A 21,936-nucleotide genomic window follows, 5' to 3' on the forward strand; every position below is an offset into this window, starting at 1 on the left:
CTCAGGAGACCGGTGTTCAATTCCCGTCACCACTGGTGTTTCGGGAGACAGCGGTTTCCGAAAAAGTGTTAGGTGCTTGGTTCCCTCCTGTCGTCTTTCAGGACACAGAACACCTAACAGCCATCACCATCACCACCACTCCTCTGCCCAGCTAAGCGACAAAGCTACCGCCCCTTCGGAGAAGCTGGCAGCGTGTAAGCTACTGCCAAGCATGTCTCCCTGGCTACAGGATTCAATCATTGTGTTTCAACCGCGTGGGTTTTCCACTTCCGTGAAACCACAGTGAGCACCTCTGTTAATTTAAAATCACAGGCTTTCTGAAAAAAGGGGCCATAGCACATGTTCTCCTCCCAAACAGAGCCATTTGGCATCAACACGTCGCCCTAGCTCACCTCATTTTCTTAGGGTGGAGTCTTAACACTAGAAGCACCGAGCAGCGGTCATTTGACCGCAAGGTGGTAAAAAAAAATAAAAATACTTCACACTCGATCAAATTCCAGGACCCTCCTTCCATGACTTTTCCTAGATCTGTGAGCTTAATCACCCTGTATGCTTACATTTTCAAAATCGCACCAGTAATGCAATGACCCATCCTGAGGTTATAAAGCTTTATTAATGTGTTTGAATAAATCAGATCTACCACAGCAGATAATAAACTATGCTATGTCATAACCGAAGCAAACACCACGATAATGCCTCGTTTCGTTCGACAGGAACGTGGTTCACTTGGCCGCGTGTATTATAAACCTGCGGAATGTTTCACAGTTTATGCCCACATAAGATTCAAGTAATAAAAGCGAGTGAAATGTGTAAGTGGCCACTCAAGGAGAACTAAATCAAAGATTTCGGTAACTACACTGAGTGTATAGTGACACTAAACAGCTGAACAACTTTATCATTTACCTCTGAGAAAAAAAGCTGTATTTTGTTTGTTTATATTTAGAATTTTCTATAACAAGCAGACACACACACACACACACACAGAAGGCGTCCTCCTTCCTACACGAGGTATGACATCAAGTGTCATGCGGAATCCGACCGCAATGCGGGTACAGCTGTCTCCTGCGCGCACCGGATCCATTATAGCACTCTAAAGGAGTCCAAGCTAGGCCAGGAGGTAACTTTACCGCTCCTAGAGTGGTTTCAGTGGTGGCAAAGTGCCGGGGAATTTCATCCAATGGAGTTCAAGCTAGGCCAGGACTAACTTTCACCGCTTCAGTGGTGGCTAAGTGCCAGGGGAATTCATCCTAGGGTCAATCCCCAGAGGCAATAAGGGTTACGCGTCGAGAGCTTTTTGTGGTTCAGACCATCGTCCTTGACTCTGGGTCCCACTCTAGGTCTGTGCTGTCGTCGCAAGTTGCTAAGAGGTCATCTTCTCGCGTGGTATATCAACCGACTCAAATTGATGACTTTATTTCTGGCCCTGAAATACCCCCTCCAGCAATCAACAGGCTAGCGCATCCTAGCGCGACCTGCTTAAGGTCAGGACAAATTCTGTCCCTCAGGATCATTTACATTTCAGGACATAAAACATGTAGACCCAGTCCACTGCCGAACTGTTTCAGTGCTGGAAGTTTCTGCAGGAACACTAACCTTGGGCTTCTGCCCTAGTGCACTCGGAACATATGCAGCCTACATCCTGACTGAGGGGGTTTATGGAAAACACCCTTAGTTGCCGGCTTATTGGCAGGCCTCATCAGCCTCCCCAACTTGCTTAGGCTTTGCCAATTGACTAGAAAAAGTTGTTCTGCATTCTAACCCAACTACCTCCACAGTCAAAGCCTTCTTTGACTCGTGTCCAGCTCATGCTTTTCAATTTACAGCGCACCTCCGCATTAGCTAGTGCCGTAAATTAGAGCAGGGTTTTATACATCGTGGGGCCACGGCCGAAGGGCAGGGACCATTAGACGAGTTGGGTGAGACATGCTAGTGCCCTAGCCTATGAGGTGTGTGGCACACTTCGCCTCTAGTGTTCAGGGCCCATTCGACCAGAAAGCTTGCCTCATCAATTGCTCTGGCAAGAGGGGTTTCCAAGTATGTCATGCGGCAGGCTGCCTTTTTCCGCAAGACATCTGTCAGGCTTCATAGTTGGATGCCAGGCTCGCGGGTTCTCGAGTCAGCATCCTAGAATTATGTCTAAGACTCCTTGGGGGGACTGTGTGCACACCACACAACCCTGGGGGTCCAGACACTTGCAGTGTGGCGGAGTGGGTATTCTCGTTTCCATAGCGCTTTCGCGCAGCATCGAGTGTAAATTTTGAAAGGGAACATCTCGGGTTACTTTGCTGTAAACCTGTTCCCTGAAAAAGCCAGAACGAGATGCTGCGCTCCAATGCCGCACTGCATGCGTGACTGGACATCCTTCAGACAAAATTGACTTGAGGATGTTTTCGGTTCATGCCTATTTATAACCTCAAGGTGCACCTAATCGAATGACGTCACCTAACCGGGGTTACATATGGCAAAAATTTTGGCGTGTTTTACACACACACCGAGACGGTTCCATACTTTGTCATTTACTCTCACCCTCATAATGATGAATCCATGTCTTATTACCAGTAATGATTCTCTTTCACCTTCCTTAGAGTATCACTCCAGAAAATCTCATTTGAATATCAGAACTGCTGATGCCTGTGATTTTCACACACAATAAAGAGGTCAGGAGAAAAACACCAGACTGATTCCAGTGAACAGAAAGGCTAGATCTGAAACAAACAACCTCGATACCAAGTGGTAAATTCTGACTCTGATAAATGAGGCCAACGTGGACATAAGAAGACTACTGGTCGCTGGTTCCAAAAGTGAATAAATCCCCCATGTTGAAATGCCCAAATTTACAGCAGAAATAAACATGTTTACAGTCTGGTGCAGAAAAAGAAATTTGTCTTCATAGTGAGAGGTTTCATTCATTACATAAGGCATATAATTGTGCATAAGTAGAAGCATAGGTATATAATAATAATAATAATAATAATAATAATAATAATAATGTTAGCAAAAGCTAAAAGCTAAGCTAGCTAGCTTGTGATAACTAAGTAAGTAGGCGTGTTCCTACCAACAGCCAGGCACTGTTGCTACATCGCATTTGCCCATTTATGAATTAACTTGGATTTAAAGGAGTTGACTCCTGCCAAGTTGTCAACAACTAGACCTCCCAGAGTTGACAGAAAAAACAATTACTGCCTGCTTCTTTTTTTTTTTTTCATCACATATGGGTATCAATTTTTGCTTGCACTGCAGTTACAAATGAACCGATGTAACCACATTCACACATGCGCAAGAAGTTTTAATATCACCAGGTTGCGAATAATTTTTGTGTCACCCTCATAAGTTTTCTTACCTGCAACTCGAACTTGCAACTTGATTGATCAGGAAGTTAAAAACAAAACGTGTCTGATGTCACGCGGCTGTGAGCAAACAACGCAGATGGCAGCGCTTCTTAATGTGATTGCATTCTGTCAGTCTGTCAAATACATGCAACTAAATATAACTGTAGTTCTTGTTAAATAGCTGGGGATCTACAGAGCTTTGATTCGCTATTTGATAGAATACAATGTTTGTAATAGCGCTTAAAGACACAGCAGGAGGATTTCAGATATTTGGTGTTCTCTTTACTTTAATCTCTCCTACACGCACAGCCTACGTAGCAACAGTTATTAGTCATTCCAGGTGGTTTATCCATTGATCTGTTATTTCTCTGTGCGTTCGGCTCTGCAGTATCTTCTGAGCGTGTTCTGTATCTCTCTCTCTCCACACATACATCAGTGTGTACTCCATGTGCCGAGTGGAGGAGAGCAGTGACTAATGGGGGGATTGTATCAGTTTTCCCCCAGTGCTGAGCCTGAATCTATTCTCTGCTTCTGCTTTTCTCTCTCTCTCGCTCGCTCTCTCTCCTCCAGCTCTGCTAAACTCCACACTCACAGAATGGAGTTCTCATTCTCTAGGGGAGCGGCTGCATGGCATAATGTTTTTGTCTTGAGAATGAGTCCTCTCCCGCTGTGTGACGGCTTGTGAGTGTGTGTGAGAGCCCATGCTCGAGGCTACGGACATGGCTGACTGGCTTTAGGCTAACAGATATGAACCTGCAGCAGGGATGACAGGCACTGAGAAGGCCTTGATGAGCCTATGACTATGACTTCCCGCTGTCTGGGTGATGGGTGATGTGGCCCAATCCTCTAACACACACATGCGCACGCACACACACACCCACCCACACATAGCTCAGCTTTACTCCTAGCTCACACAGATAGCATTTCGATGGGCCAACACATTCCGACAGTTGCAAATGTTTTCAAACTTAAAGAATTATATTAGATTGGATATATATTGAGAAAGGTAATAGTGTTTAACCGGCATAGATACCCTACTCCTCACTTTTTAAAATATTACTTGCCAAAAGAAGCCAATAGATTGTTTTGATTATCTATTTTCATATTTTTGGATGAACTGCATCTTTAATGATCTATAATTTACTGTAGTCAAAACAGATAAATTTTTTAAAAAAATAAACAGTGCATTATCTGAAACATTGATAATCATTTAAGCTCCACCCACATGTCCCTAAATTAATTTGTTTCCTATAAAGCGTACATACTAAAGTCAAAAATATGCTTTACGCTGCGTGGACAAGCAAAATACTTGCACACTCTAAGATTGGGATATTCTGGTCATTTATGAGGCTACATTAAGGTAGTCAGCTGACTTAATTTTTTTGCCACCTAATGGTGCTGAGCCAGTTGGTAGTCAACCAGAGTACCTATTACCGCCGCACTCAGCGACAAAACAGCTGTGGCTAAAATAAATCAGTCGCATTTTAAAATCATTTATGAAATGAAAGGGACATTTTGCAACAAAGCTGCGATTGCTACAGTTATTGTAAGTAGCGCTTAATTCATAAAATAAGTCATAACAGTATGTTGTATTGAAGAAATACTACAGTGATGGTAATTTTCATATATGAGGACGTTATACAACAAACAGGAAAAATCTGAACCATACAATAATGACTTAATAAAAAAAAAAACATTGGTTATGTTAAATTTTATTTGTACAAAGAATGAACTGTTATATAGCCTATCTCTGTTTGTATCTGTTTTTTGTTATTATTTCAATAATGTTACATATAAAGACATCAAACTTTGATTTGGAAAAACTGGAAAAATAGACTTTTAGAATAGAAATTTAAAATATCTCAAAAAATAAATTGTCTTACATTTGTGTAAATGTTACATTCAGATAATGCACCCTTCCCCACTTTCTCCACTCCTATTGATGTTTCAGCTGTTCACACCTATACATACAGATTCCTAACACAAAAACAGTGAGGCCAGGGAGAGAAACAAAAATGCACCCTTCCTCACTTTAAGCTAACTCAAGTCAGCTTCTGGAATGAGGATTACTTTTAACTCACTAAAGCCTGAGGCTTTTCTAAAGACCTGCAGTACTTCAGGTCTTACAGTATATTTGTGTCAATTTCTTTATCAAATTTACTTTTAATAATGTGTTGGATTTTTTAAAATCTAATTTCAGTCATTTTAAATCGCCTCAGTCCTTTTCTTTGCTTGATCCAGAACAATAACCAATAATTTCACCCCTTTCAAACTGGCAAATTTTTTGTACTGCATCCATGAAAGTCAATTTGTTTTTATTAAGTGTACAAATCGATGCATGTTTGATAAACCTTAGTAATCAATATCAATTAAAAACATTAGTTGTATTTTTTTTCTTAATCAACTAAAGAGACAGAAATACAAGAAAATTGCTTACTATACATTTTTGTGATAGGATTATAGTGTCAGCATGAAGCAAGAATATACAGTATATTTATATAGTCATCACCATCATCATTATTGGATTTAATTTTAACAGTGGGTTTTGACAAAAAGCAGCTTTACAGAAATCTGGATGGCATTTAAAAAAAATTTTATGTATCCCTAATGAGCAAGCCAGAGGCAAAGAAAAACTCCCTTAGGCAACAACAGGAAGACTATTATCTGACTCTAGCATATTATGATTTGATTCCGAGCTTTCTATATACCACATTTTCATACAGGCAGATGCTTAAACTGAGGTTTCAGGTTCCCATAGCTACAGATCATTGAAGGCCAACTTTCCTCCAACACAGACAGTTGAGATCTAGCTCCGGCATTGTAATCTAGCTCTGATTTTCTTGCAGTCTGGGTGATATATTGCTGCTATATGTTGTGATTATGAATTACTAACAAAATCTAATGTACAATTACCTGTGAGGGACTTGAGAGGGGTCATAAAACGACTGCACCATCGTTCATTGGTAATTTCTCTCTAGTTAATATAAAAGTCAGGCTTGTGCAAATCCTCTAATGGCCTAATTGTGTTAGTAAAACCACAGGTAATTATATTTTGGCATAGTGGAGGAGTTTAAGTGCTTCTGAATTTTATTCATGGGATTGACAAAGGGATCGGGGCAACAGTGGCAGCTTTACAGACTGTGAAGGTAAAGCAGAAGTTCCGTTTGTAGCTCTATTTTACCTTACCTGTCTACTTTCCTCATTTATGGTCATAAGATTTGGGGTGTGACGAAGAATATGACCATGAACAGTCTCCTTGACATCCGGACAATCTAGGAGATTATTAGGGTAGAGCCAGTGTTCAAATTCTGGTAGAACTATATAAGAAACATTCTTCTGGTCAATGCCAAGACCTGCTGGAAAGGACCTGATTCATTTCTTTTCTTATAGTGGACTTAGGAACATCTGTTTATTTTGTGGCTAAGGTTAAAGAAGTCTGGACTAAACTTCTCTGTTTCCACTATGACCTCCATCAAGAAAAGTAGAAGGTACATCTTGTACTGCATTAACACCATAGACACAATAATGGAATGAGGTCCAGTTCCTGGGGTCTGGTTCAATCCTGAGACTTGGGTTAGTTTTTGTTCTAAAGTTTTTAATTTTTTCCCCATATCATTTGAGTTTTCTTCTAATTTAGTATTCTGATTTGCCCATCAGGGTGAATGCGTACATGACTAAGTGTAGGGTGCTGTGCAATTAATTCCCATAACTCCTTTGTACCTTGAGTTTCCAGATTTTCTGAGACCCTGACCAGGATAAAACCAGCTACTGAAAATGTATGAATATTTCCACTTCTACAAGCAAACACAAGATTTCAACAGGCCTGACATTTAATTGGACTGACATTTAAAACTTACATTTAACAGCCCATTGCACTGTAATTATAAGTAACAACTGCTGATCTACTGTAGATTATTGTATATTATGTAAATTATTGTAGGCATATTGCGTGAATTGTGTTCTCAGTTGATGCTTAACGCACCAAGACAAATTCTTTGTGCACTTGTAAAATAAAATATTTTGTTTCAGATTATAAATATTTTTTAATTCAGGCTTTTTGTTCTACAGTATTAACATAGCCTAATTGAACCAGTTGATGTTTAATGTACAGCTTCCTTTTTTAACCATGTTTTTTCTTTTTCTTCTTCTTTATTTTTCTTCCAAAAAGCAAAGTGTGTAAATGGTTAGTCATGATACGTTAACATGTTGTCTCACAGATCCAGGGTTTTTTTTGGGGGGATTTGGGGGGATTTGAATCGGGCCTCTGCTTTGCGTGCTTGGAATTGTTTGCCTATGGGTATCAAAGACTTGTAGTCCAGGTTTATTGTTATTTCCAAATTGCCCACAGTGCTTATGCCCTCTCATAGATTTTTAGAATGTACCCTTTCTTATGCCATAAGTTGTCTGGGATGGGTTCCCATGGAAGGGATAACCCTATACAGTACAAGTGGTATAGTATATGGATGGATGTATATGGATTTTCTTCCACTTGTTCATTTGCCAATTCCAACACACCAGCTTACTCTTTCCTATAATTCAACAAATACCAACTAAGAGGGTTAAGGCTAGCATGTGCATCTCTGAGACAAATTAAGCCATCCAATTTTTTTCTCCATTAGTGTAGCTGAAGACACATTGGGAGCCCTAACTTCCTGCTTCTGCATGAGTGAGACTCCCACGATTTGCTAGTGTCTGATTGTCTGGGAAAAGCATTTGCCATGCCTCCCACCTAGAGAAAATGCCCAATTTTGCTCTTTTGGAGTCCCAGATACAGTATAAACAGCATTTTCGAGATTTTAAATTCCCAATAATTTACCAAAAACTTTACTTTTATGCTGTTTTGTCTTTCTTTCATGCATGTTGTGGCATGAGTATTCAATAGCAGGAAGTACATATACAGTTAAACATGCTGAACATAGCATAGCAGATAAGGCTTACATATAAATTCCAAAAACAGATAAAGCTCAAAATCAGAAGGATTATCACACTAAAAAAAAAAAAAAAAAAAAACACAAGCTCTACAGCCAGATAAGACAAAAAAATGTTTAGGAGCATATGTGGTAGTACAAACCAGTGATTTTATTTCTGTACATATCCTGGCTTGTAAAAAACCTGGGGTCAGAGTTTGTGGTCAGCCATGATATGCCCCCCACGGAGCAAAGAGGGTTAAGGCCTAGCTAAAGGGCTGCACAGTGGAGCTTTGTGGTGCCAGGCCTTGAACTTGTGACCTTCTGATTAGTACAACTGTGCCACCGGTGCCCAATGTGTGTGCAGAGACAAGAATAGAAAAAAAAAACAATATACAGGGCTTTTGCATGTGGTACAGTGAAAGATATTTAGGCATGAACATTATGGGTTGTCTTACAGTTCTGAATGTTACATATGCTCAAACGATGGCTCTTCCACAATGGGACAAATATTAAGTGATGTAACATTCCAGAAACTCCCAGACATCACTGCTGACCAATACTGTATCAATGTCCAGGCTGGATCAAGTGACATGGGAAAATTTTAAAAAAAGGCCATACTTGACGGCTTGAAGTCTTTTCCGTGACATTAAGTGAGTGGAACATGAACGTTTACCTTAGCTCCAACTTGTGGAAGAGACACATCTGTCTGCCTGAAGTGTACACATAATCATGCATAAACACCACTTGCACATTGCAGGAACTTGACTTGGAGTTATCGCCACTTCCCGTGTACAGTCCTGACTTCACTCCAAGTTTGGTCCATTAATTAAGTAAATGTTTTAAATGTCACTCAGGCAGTGATACTGAGATACTCGGAAAATGTTCAATCTTAATGGCATCCAAGCACTAGTAAAAGACGCATCAACACTGGATAAGCACATCAGTGTAGCAGGGGATTATATACAGTAAAAACATAAAGGTAGTTTTTACACTCATAACTGTGTTCTGTTATTCTGCACAATCAAAAGACCCAGTTCGACTGGAACATCTCTTGTACCATAGCTATACTGTATGTGGGATACATATCCACTGGTCCTCCATATCCATTTATGATCTTTTAAAGGCAGTAGGCAGCATCATCTTCAACTTTTAGGTCCTACTGTGTCACTAGAGTTCCGACTGTAACAGAAGCCAGCCTCGTCTATAGCAAAAACTGGTACTGTACATCAGGTCATAACCACTGAAACCACGGATCAGACTGCAGAGTGTAAAATATACACTCTGCATATAAAAGACAGAAGTAGGGGCTGCTCAAAAACATTGGAACACCGTGAGGAGTGGCAGAGAGTTAACCACACATTCCTTTTGCAATGGAGTAATGGCAGTACAGGCGTCAGGAGCCATAAGTACCCTCTAGTAAATATGTAAAATCTAAAACAAATATGAATATTAACCTTTATATTTCGGAGCAATTTTAGACATTTTTTTGCAATCTTGTTTTAGTGTTTTAATGATTATCCAATTTTCCATCAATAATCAGAATAAAAATTGAATTTATACAGCCCTTTTATTTTTAAGCCCTGTTTAAATGAAGCCTCCTACCATTTGAGCAGCTGTGGTCAAAGACAGGAGGATGCGGAGTAAGAGGAGTGAAGGATGAGATTAGTGCCGCGATGACCCACATTGGAGTAACTGCTACTGAATACACAATGAAGCATTTTGCCCTGTTAGCACCCCTTTGAGGAGGCGAACAGGACCGGGGATGTGCAGTTAGTCAGCTAGCATGGCTGCTAATTCCACTGCAATTCTGTTAGACTTGTTTACGACTGCTGGCACACAGCACCACAGCAGTACTTTAGTTCAGGAATAAAGGGTGTGTAATAGGTTAGCACTCGAGCTCTGGGAGAAAGTATGCATCTGATAGAGGATGACCGCTGCTTAGCATAGTACAATGAGAAAGATAGGGAGCGCGAAAGGAAAGCGAACAGCGATTACAAAGAGCTGAAAGTAAAAATGGAAATAAGGACAGAGAGAGAGAGGTAGCAAGGGAGTTCAAAGGGTAGAAACGAGAAAGGGCAGAAGAGGATACACATGTGCATAATCTTCCTCTATTCTTTTGACCTCTTTTTTTTATTTATACACACAAAACACAAGCCTGGGGCAGACGATCAAGTATCATAGGTGAGAATGAGAAAAGCAAGTGTAGTACTTATTCTGTGGATATGTGTACGAACAGGATAGCCCCAACACCAAAACACCATCCTTTATAGATTTACATGAGACTATATATATATAGTATGCTGTGACTATTCAAAATACATTTAGATATGTTTAATGTAGACAAACAACATATGTGTTGGCCAATTAGCATGCAGATTGGACTGAAAAACAGAAGATAGATCATATATCTGCTATAACATTACGATGCATAACATTATGCACAGTACTGTGATTGCATGGGTTGCTCTGGTGCTATCAGAGCAGCTCTGGCACCTTGGGGCATGACTCAACAAGACGTCTGGTGATATGCAGTGGTGTCTGGCAGCAGGATGTTGGCAGTGGATCTTTTGGATTGCATAGGTGCTCAAAGGGATTTGGAGTTTGGAGGCTGGGTTGGCGGCCGTTGCTTACTAGGCCCTGGGCATGGTGGGCTGGGGTGCACTGTGTGTTCTTTTGCCTATTTATCAGAGCCAGCTTCGACTTTTTTAGTGTGTTGTGCTGCATTGGTTTTTCTGTGTGATCAGACTGAACAGGTTGGTCTTAATCCTTGAATGCCCATGATCCTGTAATATTTAGTTATATACATATATATATATATATATATATATACAGTAATGGATAATCATGGATAATGGATAATCATGTTAACGTGTTAATTTTATGTAGTTTTAATACCATGGCTGATCTGTGTATATACAGTATAAACATATACTGTATATACACTCTGATATTTGTGTATGTATATATTATTTTTAACAAAAGGGTTACAACATTTTTGCGTGGCATTTGAGGGAAACAAAAGGAATGAATAAAACTATTAAAAAGAACTACTGCAGCTGTCTTTGTGTGTGTGTGTGTGTGTGTGTGTGTGTGTGTGTGTGTGTAATAGTTCACCCTGACTCATTCTTATTATGCCATCAATAAGACCTCATAATATAATGACTGGTTCAAGACTAATAGGTTTTATTGATTATGATATTGATATTGATAAATATATATTACTAGATATTAGATTTTAGCCCTCCCATCTAATATCATGACCAGCCATCACTGTGTATGGAAAAAAAGATCTGAATAGACAGGAAAGAGAGAGAGAGAGATAGAGAGAGAGAGAGAGAGAGAGAGAGAGAGAGACTATACGGTTCTGTATTTACAGCTTTGCTCACCGTGAATATGCAACAACTCCAGCTACAGTTCCTTAATCTTTCCGAATTTTACAGCGTGATTACACAGGCTGATGTATATTCCATACGCCACTCCAAACACACCATCAAATATGTACGGTTTATTATTTGGCATTTTTATTCCCATTATTAAATGCCTCGCATCATTCTCCCCACATTTAACCCTTTTAATACTCCTAGCAGCCACCTGCAGATCTAGATTTGACGAGTGTTTAGTATTTAAAAAAAAAGCTGAAATTAAAAAAGGATTTAAGGGATTTACATTATGTTACTGTATGTTTCAGATCTTACTGCATTTGTATAGAACATACTGTTTTAGGGCACTGTTCTAACACCCTACATAAGTGGAAGTTTTTTTGTTCAGATGGCATTTTACACCACAGTGCCACATAGTGATAAACAGCAGAGCAGCAGTCTTAGTAAGCCTAGGTTGGTTGAATCAGATTACCCACATACACTGTAGTTCAAATCACCTGGTATGTAGATGTAAAGTTTAAATGGTAGAAATGCAGCAAGCAATAAATGTATAAATACTGTCGATAAGTGTCTGGAATAGTTGACACTGAGTTGGTAGGATTTATTAGGAACACCAAGAACGATACACTAATTAACAATATACTAAGACTGAATAGGGCTTTAACTTTGTGGTCTGCTCTGATATGACTGCATCATGCAATACCTGCAGATTTTTCAGGTGCACTTTTCCTGAAGAACTTAGGTCACTTTTGTAAAATCTGTTTCAGATGACCTTTGCTTTGTTACATGCTGGAAGTTCTCATTAGCAAACGGGTAAATTTGGATAAAAAAAACTGTGGCATTCAAACAATGATTGATTGCTAGTAATGGACTTTAGAGTGTTTGTAGATAATACAACACCTTGCATCATTACATCATCTTCACCAGCACAGCACTCTCGAAACAAGCATAGAGTGTAAAAAAAAAAAAAAAACTGGATAAACCCTCCATGACATCACCCATACGTTTTCTGAAGAGCGGTTTTAAAGTTCAACTTCGGGAGCTCTGGTCATCGCCATCTTGGCGACATTGATCCAAAAATAGGTTTATGGATTTTGCTTTTCTTGTGGTAGGTTAAACAAATTATTCTAGTTAGCTGTTAGCTAACTTGATATATAGCAAACAGCTAGCTAGATTATGGGAACGTTATCTGTTGAAAATCAAAATCATTTTTGTACCAGTCTGGAAACTGAAAATGTTTATTTCTGATGTAAAATTGGGCTTTTGAACATCGGGCTCTATGGGGATTGGTTTGCTTTTAAAACCACCTCCCAGTGGACTTTTGGGGAACTGCATATTTTCGCACTTTCGCATTGGCTTCATTTTTCAGAACCAGATGTTGTCCACTGGCGCTGAACACAAGACAGACTGGGTCTAAAGATTCATGTCTTTTAATATGTGTGTCCATCAACAGAAATCAAGATTTATCAGATGAGGCTACATTTTGCCCATCTTTAACTGTTCCTGTTCTGGTACATGTTTGGCAGTTGAGGCTCCATCCCACAAGAGCCTCAACTATCTGTTTTTGACTAACAGAAGTGAAACCCGATGTGGTGTCCTGCTCTTGTAGGGCATCAGCCTTACGACAAAGTTTGACATTTCATACATTCTCAGATGCTTTCTTACTCAAAACAATTGGACAGTATGTGTATCTTAGTTGACCTCTCTCACCAACATGTCAGTTCTGTAGGAAGAATTGCCGCTCACTGCATGTTCTTTCTTTATTTCATCATCCAGAGTAAACTCTAGAGACTGTTGTGAGTGAAAAGCCCAGGAGAGCAGCAGTTATATAAGTGCTCAAACCAGCCTGTCTGGCCCCAACAATCATAGAATGGTAAAAAATTACACAAATCGCATTTATTTCACCCACTCTGATGGTTGATGTGAACATTACCTGAAGCTGCTGGTTTGTTTTTATGCATTGCATTGCTGCCATATGATTGGATTTTTAGATAATTGCATGAATGCGTAGATGTACAGGGGTTTCTAATGATGGGCTGCTACAATGTTAAAAAATAGATTTAATATAAATAAATAAATAAGTAAATAGAAAGTGAGTTCACCTTTAAAGGTTAAAGTGCAGTAAGTCCCTCCTCTTGTCTGTTTTCACTGATGGCCATGCTTAGCCAAGCATGATTGTTTGTGCCTCAAGGCTTAATTTAATTGGCTGCTGGCAAAGAGGAGGGAGAAAAAATAGAAGGAGGCTCAAAAAGAGCTGAAGATTAGTGATGTGGCTGCAATGAAACCATTGGCAGTATTGATTTATTATTTAATATTGTTTTTATTAAGAATTGATGATTTAACATTGATGAAAGACATTTTTGGGGATGCTTTGGGTGTGCCACAAGAGGATAGGACCTTTTTTCACCATCAATTTCCTTAATACTGCCAGTACACATTTGGGGTAGTTATCTGTATCTATATCTGCTTACTGCTCCATGCTGTGATGATACTATATTCAATTTACTTTAGAAGTGGGAACCTGTAGCTTCATCCATGCTACAAAGTGGGAAAAAGGGAAGCCTTTATGAAAAAGCTTTTTAAAAGGTGTATTACAGTATATAAAAAGTATAGTGGTTATCACTGTAGGACAAGTGTTTGACTCTTCCTGTTTGACTCCAGAATTTTCATGTTCTTTCTGTGCTTGCTGGGTTTCCTCCCATCTATCCATTAGGCTGACTGCCATTTCCAAATTGCCTGTAGTATGTGTCTCTGGGTGTGTATCCAGTGTGTCTCACTTAGTGTCCTAAGTTCCTTGAGAACCAGGCTTCCCGTGACCCTGTACAGAATAAGCATTATACAGAACGCTTATATAACGTTAATTACATAGTAAATATGAAGTATTTTCTTTGCCACTACAGTAGCTACAGTAGCCATCTAATGTATATAAAGTGCTGTATATTCTCGAAACTACATCCTGTATTATTTGTATGTAGATTTATCTATAGCAAATATACAATATTAACTAATTTAAATGAAAGTTGTACTACTTTATCTACTGCCGATACTATGCACAGCCATGTTGGGTTTACATCACTTGCTGAACTTGGAGGAATCATGAGTTGAGGAGACCATGTGAGAAGGAAATCTGAGTTGAAGAAGAAGATGGAGAGCTATCACGTTGGAGAAGCATAAAGTAGAAGTCTGTTATGGATAAACATATAAAAACTTATATAAACCTAACAAATTGACATTTGTCTTACCTAGGCTGAAATAAAAGTTCTTGATTATGCAATTTTTTGTTGCATCCCATTGTATCCCATTTTTTTTTTATGTACACCTTCCACAGTCTCTATCCAAATGCCTTGTAAACATTTTGCACAAACAAACAAAAATAAACAGTGCTCCTTATAAGTACCTGTTTAGCACACATTTGGTCCTTTAGTATAAATTAGTCATATTCAGAGACTATACATCCCTAACACATAGTGTATGCACAAATGAGCTACTGTCAAGCCATGTCCAGAGAACAGCAGAGCTGAGCGACAAGCCCGAGTTTCCTTATATGGGGTCACATTAGGAGGAAAATGTAATTGACGTGTTAAAGCCCTGGCAAACACAAAATATGGAAAAATATGGAAAGAACAGCAAGTAGGAAATGCATAATAAATTTTAGCATGTTTTTTATATTAGGAGTTGTTTAAAGCCGCAATGTTGGCTTATGTAACGATAGGCTTCTTGATCACAATGTTTGTGATTCCTCAGATTCAAACAAACTGTGATCTTTCTCTGTGTGTAGGTTCACCTGTAAAGGAGACATGCAAGAAAGATATTGTGTTCTGCAAAACTTTGCCATAAGCTGGTGGATGCAATAAATCCATGTTAGAAATATTAAGTGTGGGTCAATATTTCCTGGAGCATCTCCAGTGGTCTAGAATATGTATAGTATATAAAATGTAGAATGCTGTATATATTGACGTTTTTGCGATCCTTCTACAGACAAATGATATTTCCAGTATATATTAACTAGTAACGTTTGCCAATCAGGGTCGCATAAGACAGTAAATGAATATGAAATAGTGACTGCAATTATTTGTGAGAAATAAATGAATAACAGGATGTACACAAGCAACCAAGTCAGAAACTCTCCCAAGGACATCAGAACTCGATTTCTCTGTTTGGTTCAATAGCATCGCCTGAAAGACCCACATCTGTTCAATGTAGCTTAGCACTAAGTGTGAATAGGACTGATTTTGCCTCTTCCTACGCACGTGAGAGTAAGAGGGTGCATGTAGATATTTCCTTCTGAAATGCACACATGCACAGACACAAACACACATATACAAAGTCACGTACATTTGCATCGGCTTAGAAAAGCTGATAGGCTTATTTCACAGAGTCCCAGAACACAGCCACTGGGACACATTTCCCTTTGGTGATGGAGAATGAACCCAGGAGATGTTTCCTGGCTGCCGATCGATAAAGCTTTAATTAACACACACTCACATGCACACACACGCACACACACACAAAACAGACTAAGAACAATGAGACACTACATGTAGATTTTGTATCCTTACAACCAGATCATGAGAAAAACACAATTAGAGTGCAAGTACTTTTTAATAAACATACAATGTGTATTATGGTATGTGGAAGGAACAAAATGGTCCACTGCTAAAGGCACCTAAAGTACAATGGGCACTTAAGTATCGACTGGACTACAATGGAAGCAATTTAATCACATTTTCTTTTACATTATAAATGTTAAGAAACTGGTGTGGGTGCCTCACTTACCTGTGGAAGGGATGCACTATGGGGGAAAAAAAGGCAAGCCAGAAAAGGTGATGCTGATATCCAGTGAAATATTCAGCTGGAAAACGTTGGGTCCTGCCATTCATGTGGATATTACTTTGACATATATCACCTACCTTATCATTGTTCCTGGTCAAGTATAACACTGAATAGAAGCATTTCTCCCTGATTGCTTTTAGCAGGACAATGTGCCCAGACACACTGCAAAAAATGTTTTGAGGAACGCAACAATATGTTTCAGTCCTCCAAATTCTCTATTCAAGGATCGGTTACTGAGAGCTTGGTGCCAGACACCACAACACACCTTCAGAGGTCCAGTGGAGTCTATGCCACGATGGGGCACTTGTTCAATATAAGTGATGTCATAACGTATGACTATTTGGTATATACATTGGTGAGTCAAAAATCATGCACAATTCAGTTATATTAAAACTTCTGTTGGCCGTGTCTTATCAGCACTTTCCATTCAAAGCTACTGTATCTCCAGTCACTGCTGTGCATGTGTGAATGTGTTATATCAGTTTATCTGTAACTGTGAAATTGCACAAAAGAAGAGCAGCAGTGATTTGTTTGTTGTGGTCTGAGGGTGTACATGGTGCCATTATGCATTTCTGCACAATATGGAGCTCAGCCTAAAACATTATTTAATGAGGGAATACAAAAGGTTGTTGACAGATGGACAAAGTGCATGTATATTCATACTCATTTATGTCAAAAGTAAATATTTTTATAACTTTTTAAAAAGTTATTTAAAAGAAATTGTACAGCTAGAGTGCGGATAATTTTTGACTAACCCTTGTGTATAGAATAATGGCCAAAAGTTTTAATGGCATGGTCAAATTTTAATGTAATGACAACTGACATAATAATAATAATATTTTTTTGCAATGAAATTGCGACAAAATATACAACTATATATATATATATATATATATATATATATATATATATATATATATATATATATATATATATATATTGTTTTAACTGATTAATTTGCCTGCTTTAAAAATATTATTTGACCTTGTGGTTTCCTAGTAGGAATTGCTATCAATAGACCCACTGGGGTGGGAATCATACTGCCCCATGATGCTTCTCTTATTAACATATATACTAGAGGAAAAGCAGTGGACATGACAGCTAATCAAAGGGTCAGTCTTGACTTTATTTTCTTGGTGGCTTTGTAATTATTAGTGTCGTCCTGCCTCTCCACAGTCTATGATCGTGGTCAATCAATTTAATTGATTTATTGATGGATGGCCAATAAGACCACTGCTAAAATTCTCAATTGTCTCATATCTCCTATAACTACAATGTGAACTACAGTATATGACAGGCATATTTGAAGCGGGTAATAGGATTGTACCTAATAAACTGACCTGTATACAGTTTATACACTAAAAGATGTTTGGAAACGAGGTTCTTTGAATAGCATATGTTACACTATTGTGGAAAAACATGTCATTTGGGATATAGACAGATACAGATTGTGGATTGGGAATTGGGAATTCAGGATAACAGGAGGCAGGGAGGGGACAGAGTGTGTGTGTGTGTGTGTGTGTGTGAGAGAGAAAGAGAGAGAGAGAGGGAGAGAGACAGCGAGTGAGAGAGTCTGTGCTCTCAACAGATACTGTTAGCAGTTGCTGTCTGTTTAAACTCTCTAGCTCCTCCCATCACGACTGGTGAGCGAGGGAGAGACAGAGAGAGAAAGAGAGAGAGAGTCGTTTCTGGCAGCCACCTGAGCCACTCGATAAACTCCTGCTCCTAGCAACCCGCATCCGCCAGTGACTGAGGGGGCGAGGAAGGGACGGGGGGGAGAGTGTTGAGTGAGAGACACTGACTGAGAGAAAGAGAGAGAGAGAGAGAGAGAGAGAGAGAGTGGGGGGAAGAGAAAGAAGATGATTGTGGGTATCTATGTGTGCGTGTGAGCTACAGTGCTTACACATAAAGGCAGAGGGTACATCTCTTCTTCAGACCCAGGCTGTCGTCACGGACAAGGGGAGGCGTCGCCGTAGAGACGGAGTCAGCGGCGGCAGCCTCAACACCCTGGAAGAGCCGTCACCGCAGCAACACAAGCTTCCTAGAGGACGGGAGTCCCAGGGTTCTGCTGTTCTTCTTCTCCTTCTTCTTGTGCCTTGTCTTCTTCCTCTTCTTCCTCTTCTTCTTCTCCTCTTGCTGATGGATGGAATTCTTCTGCTCACTGGAAAGACAGAGAGGTATGGGAGGGAGGGTGTAGAAAAGATACAGAAACAGACTAGGAGAGAAGAAAAGAGCATGAGTGTATGCATGTGCATGTGTGTGAGTGTCAGACAGAATGAGGTAGTCTGCAACAGTGCTGGCAGGATGAGGGGTAAGGCGCTCATTGGAAGAAGCAGGCAGAATTAGGCTTCGGCCAGTAACCAGAGCAGAGATCAGGTCAGTTGTTTGTGTCTTCACCTGAGCTTGCTCTGTTAGGACACATTTTATTTTCTGTCTGAGGCCAAAAGGCAGTGATATTTTCTTCTTCCTTTTCTTTTTTTTCTTATCTTTAAGGCAACACTGCCTTCCATGCACCATTCAAGTGCAGGAAAAAAGTTGGGTAGTTGCTTCTGAAGGAGATCAGTGAGATAGTGTGGGTAAAGGTATGGCAATGATAGATAGGTATATAGACCAAAGGAGTAAAAGAAAGAGGATGAACTATTCTCCTTCGTGTCTCCTTAGGTGCCATGTGACGAGTGAATGGTCCTCAGCTCTTAATCACCCTCGAGAAGCAGACATGGGATTTACCTTCTCTGGCCACTTCTAAATAAATAAATAAATAAATAAAACCGCACTTCTCCCCAGGGAAACAATTTCCACATGGACATGGATGTCATTCACTTTTAGACGGAATTGAATCGAGCAACAATTTGAGAAAGATATCGGAAATTCGCAATTCCGTCACCATGAGAAGAGGCGTTCGAAGAGATTCTGGATCAAGGACATGCTAATGGTGCTTAAGAAGGCTGGAGTGGGATACACATGTAATTTTCCAAAAAGTCTTCATCATACTCATCCTCAGAGGGCTCACACTGTGAGTATTATGTTTCTTGCTCTTCTGCTGGTAATACACTGTGTACAGGAATTGCAGAAATGCACACCTACACATAGACAAGCATGCAGTTCTTTCTTTAAAATTCAGAAGGACATATCTGAATCTTGAATGTATGATAAATGGTTGCATGTTGCAACACCTGACTAGCTGCTTTTATATATATATATATATATATATATATATATATATATATATATATATATATATATAATACAAGCTAACCTTGAATCTGACCGCCAGTATTCTCTGTTTGGTTTAGGTCTGTTAAACCCACTCTCTGCTTAAAGAAGGCGTGTGCAGGACGCCTTGGGAAATCTCCTCTACTGGAATCTGTTGCCTTTTACATCTCTTTATACAAAAAGACATTAGTTGAATGAAGCAGGAATTTGTAAGCAAACCTTACAAGCCTCTCCAGCCATTCAAAAGCAAAAATAATTTCTGATGCAGAGCTTTGTTCAAAAATAGGGTCCAACTGGTTGGAATTTTGTGTGGGTGTTCAAAGTGGACCACTGACAATCGTAGTGCCTCTTTTATTCTCACTAGCCCTCTATTTATCTGAATATGATCTTTGGGAGCACCTACACTTAGGGTAACATTATTATACAGACAGTGGCAACAGATTTTAGTCCATAAAGGCATACATTGTCGGAAATACATGATGTAAAAAATAGTTCTCCTTCCACATTACTGCATTTTTTTTGTCTTAGAATCCAAGTACCTGGATTGCACCTTTCTGCACTTTTTCGGATTTAAGACATTTTAAATGACACCTACATTCTCCTTTCTACTGTCCTCTTCCTGCGGAGCTCTTGGACATCCCACAGTGCTGTGCAGGAGGAGGCTTGTGCCCAGGCCCCACCAGCTTTCCTGGCTCTGCAGGTGTTTTTAAGATGTTGGAGCCTGCCTGCGTGGCCCGAGCCCGAGATCGGATCAGTGATCGGATCAGTAGCACTGCGGCTCCTGGTGGCCCCAGACATGGGCCGCGGCTCGGCCTGCCCCCGCGCTCAGCCCTCCGCCCACCCGCCCCAGCTCCGCCTGTGAAGGATGTCCAAGAGTCGAGCTCCTGCCCAGGAACCCTCTGAGATCCCCAGCCAGAGAGAGCGCATCCGCAGCCACATGAAGATGGTGATCGAGCAGCTGGAAGGCATTCTCATAGAGCTCAAAGATGTGGCCAAAGAGCTGCGGGAGGTAAGACTGCTTGGAATTTCTAAGGGTTCTGGGAGTTTATATAATATAATTTGAGTTCTGATCTTGCATATAAGCTGTAAAACTTTCCATGTCGTAAGAATAATATGTTAAAGTTGGATGCCTGGAATTTTTTGAAGACTTCTACGCTAAAGGCGTATCCACATAACCAACTCGATCCTAATCACCTTGTAAAATTCCACCACCATAGACTTTGCAAGCAGTGGAGACACAAAGTAGAAAAGTCTGACAGACTGGAAAAATATTTATTAATTGAAGCTTTGTTAGTATACTGGTGTATCCCAGATGTGGTCCAGGAGTAGCTTGGTATTGTATAATTCTTTCTGGTCTTTGCTCTAACACACCTGGTTCAAATGTTGACTCCTCTAGGTCCAAGGTTCCAAACCCTGGTCCTGGTTGACCCTGCTGGACCCTGTCCTGTACATTTTTGTGTTTTCCAAGTCAACTCAGAAAAAAGTTTGGAAGCTGAAAAAAGCTCTAAGATGTATAGGGCAGGGGGTCCTCCAGGACTTGAGAATTCTGAGTGATCACTCCACTTGGGTTATACAAACAAACCAAAATATGAACCACACTTAAAGAATTTCCAAAATCAGGGGATGTCTAACCTGGCTCAGAGCTTATTTTTTTTAATGGACTATTTAGTTGCTTTTTTTTACCACCTATCCTTCTGTTTGAATAGAGGTGCTTAAAGGTAGAGATTGGAAACTACTTCCCCACTGTACATTGTCCTATGGACAAATCTAATCCCCCTGAGCACCCTTACAAATATGACCCACTTAACCCTAATTTCCAGGTAATGTTACTAGATCGTAACATTTCTGCAATAGCTCAATTAGTGAGACTGATGTATGTTTGGTTGGGGGGAGAACACTGGTGTCTCACTGGTATCAATCAATAGTTCCTTGATATTACATAGCCAGCTGGGTAGAATCAGGAGTACAGCTTGCCTATACAGCTATAATGAAATTTGTCTTTCTTTCTCTTTGTGACTTTGCTGATCTTTCCAGGGATGGCTAGAGGGTTGTTGGTGGAAGAGTGGACTCATAGGGTGTGGAAAATGTGAGCGTTTGATATATATATAATGGTGAGATTAATTTCGTTACCTGACCGCATGACAGGATTTGAAACGGTTTGGATTTTAGACCAGACGGAATGTGAGGCAGGGAACGATGTGCAATAGGAAGAGGGAGGTAGAGCATTGAGGTGTGCTAGGTAGGATTTGGCACAGCAATCATTATGTAAGC

The 21,936-nt window shown here is 39.9% G+C and overlaps 1 protein-coding gene across 4 annotated transcripts in view; it reads left to right on the top strand.

The window, feature by feature from the left end:
- Positions 1-18,175: 18,175 nt before the first annotated feature.
- insyn1 (inhibitory synaptic factor 1) overlaps positions 18,176-21,936 on the top strand; it is a 99,259-nt gene continuing 95,498 nt past the window's right edge. Inside the window, exons 1-3 of one of the 4 annotated variants that reach the window (XM_053499763.1) lie at positions 18,176-18,629; positions 19,114-19,465; positions 19,746-20,674. In XM_053499763.1, the coding sequence (XP_053355738.1) occupies positions 20,531-20,674 (144 nt within the window). In that variant the 5' untranslated portion in view covers positions 18,176-18,629; positions 19,114-19,465; positions 19,746-20,530. Of the gene's footprint in view, positions 18,630-18,940; positions 19,466-19,745; positions 20,675-21,936 lie in introns of those variants that run through there. The other 3 variants (XM_053499764.1, XM_053499766.1, XM_053499765.1) reach the window with 3 other exon arrangements.

This window comes from Clarias gariepinus, chromosome 7, assembly GCF_024256425.1.
Source record: "Clarias gariepinus isolate MV-2021 ecotype Netherlands chromosome 7, CGAR_prim_01v2, whole genome shotgun sequence".
Taxonomy (NCBI): domain Eukaryota; kingdom Metazoa; phylum Chordata; class Actinopteri; order Siluriformes; family Clariidae; genus Clarias; species Clarias gariepinus.